General features: G+C 37.7%; 2 protein-coding genes across 2 annotated transcripts in view; both read right to left on the minus strand.

Moving 5' to 3' along the window:
* Window positions 1–7,791, minus strand: part of LOC146652015 (scavenger receptor cysteine-rich type 1 protein M160-like) — a 52,462-nt gene extending 44,671 nt beyond the window's left edge. The window contains exons 1-8 of the mRNA XM_085383354.1: window positions 7,744–7,791; window positions 7,486–7,563; window positions 7,171–7,197; window positions 6,736–7,047; window positions 5,287–5,574; window positions 4,857–5,171; window positions 4,491–4,781; window positions 664–954 (exon numbers count right to left, since the gene is read on the minus strand). Of these exons, the coding sequence (XP_085239480.1) occupies window positions 664–954; window positions 4,491–4,781; window positions 4,857–5,171; window positions 5,287–5,574; window positions 6,736–7,047; window positions 7,171–7,197; window positions 7,486–7,537 (1,576 nt within the window). The 5' untranslated portion in view covers window positions 7,538–7,563; window positions 7,744–7,791. The remainder of the gene's footprint in view (window positions 1–663; window positions 955–4,490; window positions 4,782–4,856; window positions 5,172–5,286; window positions 5,575–6,735; window positions 7,048–7,170; window positions 7,198–7,485; window positions 7,564–7,743) is intronic.
* Window positions 7,792–9,657: 1,866 nt separating this feature from the next.
* Window positions 9,658–9,883, minus strand: part of sh3bgrl2 (SH3 domain binding glutamate-rich protein like 2) — a 15,162-nt gene continuing 14,936 nt past the window's right edge. The window contains exon 4 of the mRNA XM_085383070.1: window positions 9,658–9,883. This exon is cut by the window's right edge and continues 1,545 nt beyond it. The gene's annotated coding sequence lies outside the window, so the exon portion shown is untranslated.

Raw genomic sequence — 9,883 nt, forward strand, 5'->3', positions numbered from 1 at the left:
TAAATCTCTTTCGTCAAGTCATTTTGCCTTCTTTCAAGTCATGTGCATTTACTTTAGATTATTTATTATGGCTCTCCATGCATTTCTACTACTTTCTGTCATTTTTTTTTCATGGATTGGTACTAGCATTGGTAATAGTTATTAGGAGATGTCCTCCTGAGTTTCTGCTGTTTCCTGTCCATCACCGGAATGATTCAACCATACTTCTTATAAGGTAAAATTGGCAATACGTGCATCACAATATTCATGCCATTATAGGACCATCTCCCTTGGCTGCTGCTCTAATGGAGGATCCTGTTGCTGTAAAACCTATATACACATTTCACCATTTTTGATCTACTTCCACATGTGCCAGTTTCATAGGCATTCATGCATTCAGGCATTCATATTGATACTGACGCTCATTCTATAATGAACTAAACAGGGTGCAGTTTGTTTTCTAATAGAAATTGAACTAAATGCTGATAACAAATCCCTCTCCTCTTTATTTGGGAGGACGCAGATTCCATGTTTTCCCAAGAAAATTTCAGATTTGGTATTTTTATGTTCTATTGTGAATCAAGTATGGGTTTATGAGATGTCCAAATTATTACATTCTGTTTTTATTCATATTTTACACAGCATAAAAAAAAATTCAGACTTGCGTTTCCATGTTTTTCTTACCTGTGCAGAAAACACCAGCCACTACAGTGTTGTTGCAATGAGATGGTTCTATTGGACACTGAGTCAATGTAGACTCTTCTCCATTGCAATTAATTTGATCAGTCCAGATGTTTCCTGTACCAGGACCAAGCTGAATAAGCTTATGAGGCTTCCCACAGTCCAACTGTCTGCACACCACTGTTGCATCATTCATGTCCCAGGATTCAGCACACACAGTCCCCCACTGGCCTTTATTGAAATACTCTACTCTTCCATCACAATGAGTGGATCCACCGGTTAATCTCGCATTACCTGGAAATCAGTTGTTATATTAGTGTAACAAATATTATTATATTATATTACTATACATTAAATCTAACTTTTGTTTTTTAATTACATTAATTTTTCTTTTCTTTTTTTTTTTTATCACACAGACTGTCATGGTCTTGGTTTAATGTACCCAGTGTTTGGAGTTTTTCTTGTGTTTTTGTCATTTTGTATTATATTTAAGTCCGCTTTGTTGGTCTTAAGTTTACTCTATAGTACCACTGCGCATGCGCATTTTACCCATATTCTATGGCAATATTTCATTTTCCTATCATTGCCCAACATTACACCGGTATTACTGTGAACGGTATGATATAGCGCAGCCCTATCCTGGGGTCTGCATTTGGGTCCTCCCTTCCTGCCTGCCGCACCCAGTTTATGACAGAAGATCATGACCACACTATGGACCCAGCAGACTTAATGTTCGGGAGTTTTGAGGAGTATGCATGCCAAATCATCTTTCTGCGGGGGCGGTGGATCATTCCGACCCACGAGGGAGAGAAGGAAGAGTGCCAGCAAGAGGTCCGCAGCCTGGTACATTCCTGACTCCAGCCAACCTGGCAATAGCACTTGCCGCTAGTTTTGATCCTCCATCCCTCCAAAGGGAGGATCTCACCGTCAACGCCTCTGCCTCAACAGCACCATCCAGCTCATCCGCCACTTGTGCACAGTTCCCAGGAGGAAGCGGTGTTCACGCCGTTCCAAGTCTCAGCCAAAGACAATTTTTTCTTCTGAGCCTCCACGTCCTGTGAGTAACACTGCCTCATCATTGAACACTAGTTTTAAGTCAGCATGCCTACAGACTCCAGCTCATATGGGTTGAACAGTGCTGGACAGTTTGTAAAATATGCACCGGAGGGTTATTGTGACTGTGTTTCTGAGAGTGACTGTAATTTCAGGGATTCCTGTGTTTCCAAGCTTGAAGTTTCTGAGAGTAATTTTGTGCCTGTCCTGGAAACCAGTGAGGTTTGCGTCTCAGGGCTCACTAATGTGCCAGGTGATGACTGTACTCGTGTGCCTATCAAGCATAAAACTGACTGACACACAACCAGACTGCAAAGTACTAATTACCACCAGTAGTGGTAATTCTAAAGACCCTCCTGTAGCAACGATGGTTAAGGTAGCCAAGGAGGCTTATAGCCATGAGCAGGCCACCTCAAAGACTAAGTTCAGCTTTCCTGAGATAACTTCTCCCAAGACTGCTAGTTCTAACCTGGAGAGCTTAAGAACAGCAGATTTTCTAAGGCCAACCAGCTAGGGCTGGGCCATATCATACTGTTCACAGTAATACCGGTATAATGTTGGGCAACGATAAGAAAATGAAATATCGCGATAGAATATGGGTAAAACGCGCATGCGCAGTGCCTTTGTTTTCATATGCACATGGTGGAAAAAGCATGGTGGCGACAGAGAATGAGAAGGGCGAAAGCGGATCGTTGACAGTGCCCCCTATAATCCCATGTGCCTTATGTATGAATTCTGGTTGTGTTTACTGACCTTGAAACGATTTTATGTGGTACACGGTGCTCGAAAATCTGTCAAATGTTTTAGTACAAGCTTGATGGATTGTCGGAGCATTACGGCTATCATAGGCAGGAGCCTCGCGGAGTGATACGTACTGTGCTGCAACATAATATTACTGTATTGTGTGTGTATAACGTCTTTTTAAGTTTTGTGGATATTAGACATGGTTATGTCGGCCAATTTCCACTGGAAATGCCTTTTGGTTAAACTGTCAGCAAGGAATTTGCATTTGCACTGTTAAATTTTTATATAACTTTAATGCACATAAAAAACATCTCCTTGTGTCCGCTGACGCCTCTGGTGAGCCCGTACATCCATCACCTGCACCACCACCTGCGGCTTCCAGAACTTCTTTTGGCTTTAGCAAGCAAGCAATTTATTTATATAGCACTTCCAGACAACCGCCAGCTGAAAAGAAAGTGCCTCTTTGGATTCATGGTTGACCCAGCTCCTCGGTTTTGTTTTAGACTTCTGCTGCTGGGATTTTGATTTTGTGGACTCTGTTTTCCTAAACTTCAGCATTTTTTGTTTTAACCTCCTAAGACCCGAACTCTTCCACGGCATGCATTTTTAATTTCTCTTTGATATTTGGGCATATTGGGACCCAATGAATGTAAAAACAAAGAATCACCAGATTTTTTCTTTTACCCGATTTTTGTTCCTAAGAAAAATGAGAGCTGAGGATGAGGATATTTGTTTAAAATTTTGATGGAACAGTGGCAGCATAATGTCCTCGTAAGTGGATATCAGGCCCTTGTAGAGCAAAATTTAATATTTTGGTCTAGACAACCCAAAATCTGATGTCCACGTATGTGGGTGCCAGGTCCTAAGAGGTTAAACTCTGTTTTTGTTTATTTCTGGACTTGGTTGGCATTCCTTTTTCAGCAATAAAGCTGTTTATGAGTTTACATTTCACATCCTGGAGTCTGCATTTCGGTCCTCCTTCCTGCCTGCCGCACACAGTTTATGACACAGACATAAAGCCAAAAATCAGCATAGTTTGGTAGCGACTGGGATCTCAAACTTGCTCATCTCTATTGGCTCCCCATTGTTTCAAAAACAAGGAGAAAAAGAAAACAAAGAAGCAAAAGATGAAGACACATAAACAAAAAATAAACAACATTAATATTAATATCAAGATTTTTTCTTTCCATTCTCAAATGTTAAGTTTGTGAATGAAAAATTAAAATAACTTTAATATTTTGTTTATTAAAAAGGATAAGGCCATGTCTATTATCTGGCGCCTTTTCCCCCTTTTTCTTCTAAATTTCATTAAACCTAATGGTGGTGGTTAGTATAAATGTGCACATATAAAAGGGGACTCCTGTGTTCCCCCTTCTATGTATCAAAAATGCTACAAAGTAAGTCATGAAGGAAAAAAAGAATTTAACAGTGTGTTGACAATGTTTGACTGCTAACTCTACTGGTTTGTGAATATGACCTCATGACTTAATGTGTGGCTGAGGTTTAAACAGAAGCTGTCCTTTTTTTTTTTGCTCTTTATTTTATGTTTTATTTAGCATAAAAAAATCAGCTACTTTTGATTGAGTTAATTTCAACATGCTTATCACTCAAAGTGGTCTGCAGAATTCTATAATCAGTCTGCTTAAAATTAAGCCTAGATTGATTGATGTAGACATTTACATATTTTCTTCTCCTTCCGCTTCACAATTTTTCACTTTTGTTGATAATAAAAGTAGTTAAAGCGAAGGGGTTGTATTACCCTTGCTGGCTGATATTAGTACATTGTCAAATGAAATAGAATTTAGCATTGTAAGTGGTTAATATTTATCTGCTGTCTCACATTAAAGTTGTATTTGCTAAATGCTGGTAATTTTAATAGTGAAATAACTCTGTGACCATGCATTAAATAATTGCCATATCACAAGGTAAAACTAAAGAATGCACATAGGCTAGTCTTTTCTTAATGAGCAAACATGACCTTTGTTATTCTTGGAAAGCACTAGAGGAGCATATCTATAGTTTTTGTCTCTTACCTGAACATACAAGAGAAACACCTTCACATGACCCTCTGTGTTCTTGCAGTTGACACTGGCTGATAGAGTTCACATTATCAGAGCATCTACTTGTGAACCCTTGCAGTGAGCTGTCACCAAAGTAAAAGATGTCCTTGGAATTTTTTGGATCTCCACAGTTGAGCTCCTTACATAGGACTGCAGCTTCTTTAAGGCCCCAGTTATTACTACAAAGTTTCCCCCATCGGCCATCATGGAAAACCTCCACTCTGCCAGAACAGCTGTCAGTTCCATTGATCAATCTGACTGTCTCTGCAAAGCAGAATTTGGGTTTTTAGGATTTTCATTAAAACTCAGGTTTGAAACTCAGAATACATCCTGTCTTACCTGAGCACACGAGACCAGCATATTCACTGTGGTTACAGTCATATACTCCAAAACCTTTGTGAGGGCAGTCAGCAAGAAACATCTCATGACCAGTGCACTCCATCTTATCCAGCCAAATCTGATCTTGACCTCTCCCAAAGTAAGTCTTATATTTGACTGAGAGAGCATTCCCACAGTTCATCTCTCGACATGCGACAGTTGCTTCTTGCATTCCCCATCTATCATCACAGACTGTTCCCCATTGTGAACTATAGTAGATTTCCACTCTACCAGAGCAGCGATTAGTCCCATTCACCAGCCGAATGGGTTGACTGTCTGTTAATTTAAAAAAAAAAAAATTAAGGGCAAGTTTTTTCAGAAATGGCAGATTCTAACAGTGTCACTTTTACAATTAATTACTGATAGTTTTGTGAGCACACGTGTGACTTACTTCCACAGACAACAGTAGCATCATCACAACTTTCATTGACTTTTAGAAGTGAGCACTGTGAGACAGAGGTCTCATTTCCAGAGCAGATGGTTTTGATTGCAGGCAGGGCACGTGCATCTCCAAAATACAATGTCTCAGTCTGAGTGGGTGGATCGCCACAACCAGCTTCTTGGCACACAACATGAGCTGCTTGTTTGCCCAAATCACTGCAAACTCGTTTCCACTGAGCTTCGTGGTAAATTTCTACTCTGCCATTGCAACGAGTTCCATTGACAAGCCGCACATGTCCTATAAAATATATAAAACTAAATGGTTAGTCTATGACAAATAACACTGTGAAAAAGTATGAAATCCACTCTATGTATTTCCTAATAACCTTAAGACTATAGACAAGGGAGAACATTTATAGCTAATTTTATAGCAAAACTGAATTCAGTTATGAAAAGTGATATTTTCCAGTTTTTGGTTCCAATTAAGGGGAATACCTCTCTAAGGGGAAGTTAGTCTTTCAGTATATTATTTTGATAATTTTTAGGTTTATTTGGGCAGGACCTGTTTAATTAAGACCAGCATCAAAACTGGTATTTTTAATTGACATTAAATACACAAAATAATTGTTTGTAATCAACATTAAACTTTTAAAGCAAGAGTTCTATACTCGCAGCCTTTTTAATTAAAAAAGAATGGGGTTAATGTTTGAAGAAATGTCACTAAAGTTGACTGGAAAGATAAAGAAATTCCCATTACATTTGACTACATTTTAATATACTGGCTCAAATTCTTAAGTTCTTTATTCTTGGGGCGAAACATATGGTTACGTTACGTTACGTTACGTTACGTTGCGCTACGTTACGTTACGCTACGTTACGCTACGTTACGTTACGTTACGTTACGTTACGTTATGTTACGTTATGTTATGTTACGTTATGTTATGTTCCAGTTTGGATTCAGGAGACAGACACTATCTCTACTTTTAAGATTAAAAACTTTCCTTTTTGCTAAATCGTATAGTTAGGGCTGCATCAATGAATCCTCCCTTATGCTGCAATTGTCAAAAGCTGGTAGTCAATTTCTCTTGACAATCACGTGTGCTGCAACTTGTTTTCCTGAAGCCATTCCTCTTGGAAGATCACTGCTCCCACCATAACTAAGGCTCTGCTTAGATTTTTCTCAACATTCGGTCTGCCCAGAGTTATTCAAACCGACCAAGACAGCAATTTTTAGTCAAAACAGTTTAAGCAGTCTTTGTGACTCCAGCTGACACATCCTTATAGAAGTCTCAGCTTCTACCTGCCGACACTAGCTTAAGAGAATATTATATTATACTAGACTGACAAAGTTCTTAAAATGTGTGTATAAACAAAAATAAATAAATGAATACATATCTTACCCTGTGCATGGGGTACATGTAATGTACAACAAAATATGTCAAACATTATCTAGACGTACCTGAACAGACCACTCCTGCATCTTCACTGTGGCCACAGTTATTTTGCCCAAATGGTTTGTGCTGACACTGAAGGATGGAAGACTCATTCCCAACACACTGTACATCATCCAACCAGATCTCATCCTTTCCACGTCCAAAGAAAGCATCGTTTTTGGCCTCCATAGCTGTCCCACAGTTTAGCTCTCGACACACCACCTCAGCATTGGCCATGCTCCACTCATCATCACAGACAGTTCCCCAACTGTCTTGGTAGAAGACCTCCACTCTGCCAGAGCAACGCGAAGGTCCGACCAGCCTAATTTTTTCACATTCTGGATATGAGAAAAACAAAACCACAAAGGATGTTCAATGTTTTACCTAGACCTTAAAAACATAAAGGCAGTTTTTTAATGGAGAAATCCAATTATCTTAATATTCATGGGTTATTTACTGACCTGTAAACTGCAGCAAACTCAACAGGCCTGCAGCAGAAATATATAGCAAAGTAGTCTGATTAAATCTGACAGGAGATGTGAACTTAGATACAAAATAAAACTCTGTGTTAACAGTCTACACTGTAGTCAGACCTATGATTTGTTAAATATACTATAAATATGGAAGACAAAAGGATCCTGGATAGTTTTAAACTGATCCAGTAAATAAACTCCCACTTCTCACTCATGATACTAACACACAACCAAACCATGTTTCCACTCAAGAAAAAATATGTCCACATGAAGTCAAACTGAGAAAAAACTCCAGTAACTCACCAAGAGACAAGTGAAAAATAAATTGTTGTTTTTCATCCAAAATGAGGATCATATTGTGTCTTCAGTGTTGGTCAAATGCTGTAAAACATAACAGTGAATTTGAAAAATGGCTTTACATCTCTCCGAACCCCCTGTCTTTAGAAAAGCTTTGTTTAATCTTTTTGTTTTCACCAAAAGCTGATAATACAGTCCTCTTTAAATTCACAACGACTAGAAATCTTTTAAAAATGAAATCAGTATTTGTAATAAATTGCTCACCCTAAGGGTGAGCCGATGAACAAAAACCCCAATGAACAAATTCCTTGCTATAAATCAAACTCTAGCTGGACTTGGATTGCAAACTGGAGAGATATTGACATTTTGATCAATCATTAAAGACAAGTTGATGAGTGGATTTTGTTTTTCACTAAAGCCTACATATACTATTTTTTTAAACAGTTATCATATTCATCATAAAGAGAAGCAACATTTTACATGATGTTGCAAAAGATAATGAAAGACAATAAGAACAAGAATGATAGTGCAGCTCTCCACCAAGGTGGCTCATTCTCTGGCAGTTTTTACTTTGAAAGGAATAGTATTTGTATAGCATATCTTATGTACAGTATATAAAATTAAAAAAAAAACTTTGTTGCCTTTGTTCTTTTTAAACACGAGTACTATGTTATGGAGCATAAACAAATCAAAGTGCAAGTTTTCGTTATTTGCCCTGTTTGAAACTCATTTTAATATACTTACCATAATTTTAAAAATAAAGAGTTGTCATTTTTTATGTGAATATACTACATATGTAGCATTCATTTCATTGTTTATAAAATTTGTTTAAATGTTTATTTTTGGAAATGTTGCCAATAAAAACAACAAAATAATTTTGAATGAAATTTTAACATTTTCTGACCTTGAAGAAGAGGTCAGAAAGAAGTAATGCAATGTTTTGAATCCTTATATATCATTCCCTATATGCCTATATGTTGTCAGTACAAGCAATGGCATTAGGTAATTCGTTTGGAAGATCTCTATATACATTACTATAACCTTCAGAACAATCACTTGACCTTGAAGGAGAGATCAAAGGTCAAATGTGACCTCTTACTTCTGGTATTGGTACTTTTTGGTACTTTTTATATGCTAACAATACACAGTTAAGTTTTTGTCAATAGCCATTCATTAGGTTAACCTTGAAGATCGTATTGAATGTAAGGTAAATTTATATTGATTGTTAAGATGACCCCACTTTACACCCCTACAAAATTTTGGCACAATTTATTCAAAACTTTGCAAGCTGTCATGTTTATAGATAGAATGAGACATACATAAACATGCACACATGCAACAGCTACCAAGAACATATCTCCTTTGGCAGAGGTAATTATTTACTCACAACAACATAGATAATTGGGAAATCAAGGTCAAAGGGATGCTTTTGTGGTTGCTTGTTGTGAAATATCAGTCAGTAAACTTAGCGACTGACCTACTTCTGTGCTAAACCTACTTGTAGTTATCATTCACATCAGCTTTAATTTCATTTTAAGGCCATTACTAATGCAGACTGCAGCCCCAAAACCTTCAGATGGCATCTGAGACTGAAGGAGTGAAAGATGCCATCAATGTACACTATGAACGACCATCCGTGAACAGAGAGGGTGGCTTACGCACCAATTGTCAACCACCTACAACACAGTTTTGAGATCCCTTCCCTGGTGGCGAGACAGATGAGTTACATGTAGTGAGACACATGATTAATAATGGACAACTTAAAGGACAACTTCCACTAGGGATTAAATACCTGGGACTCTCCACCATGTGGTTTTAGAACTGAAGAAGCTTCTTGGATGAGAGGTGAAACACCTTCAAGAAACATCCATTTTCACACTTTAGAGATCCAAAGTGTGGAATGGACATATTGGAACGCCATCTCTATTACACGCTTTGCTATGATATCAGGTTGATCTATAACAGGCATAACTAAAGTTAATCTGCTGGTTAGTTGCACAGAGAGCACCATAAAGCACAGTAATAGGAAACCAGAGTTTAGTATCTTGAACTGGCTACATGAGAATAATGTAATAAGAAAATAATATATTCATCAGACCTTTATTTATCCAGATAATAAAATCTCATAGAGATTTCTATGAGACCTGGCATATATAAAACTGTCTGTTCACTTAATTTAATATTATTTCTTACAAAGTCTTATTGCTTATCTAAAAAAAAAAAAAAATCCTCTGAGAAGCTGTTTGGTTTATTTGTTAAAATCTTACATGCAGTGAAGATGTCCTTGTAATCAATCTTTCACTAAAATGGGTCACAGCCACAAAGATTGTGGCTTCATGGTCTAGGGTGTCCAAACGGAGCCAGACATTGTAAACAACGCAGTTTTCTATTTCCAAATTTTATC

Source organism: Rhamphochromis longiceps, linkage group LG15, assembly GCF_057381845.1.
Source record: "Rhamphochromis longiceps isolate RC_006_pf linkage group LG15, R_longiceps_female_GT1.1, whole genome shotgun sequence".
NCBI lineage: Eukaryota > Metazoa > Chordata > Actinopteri > Cichliformes > Cichlidae > Rhamphochromis > Rhamphochromis longiceps.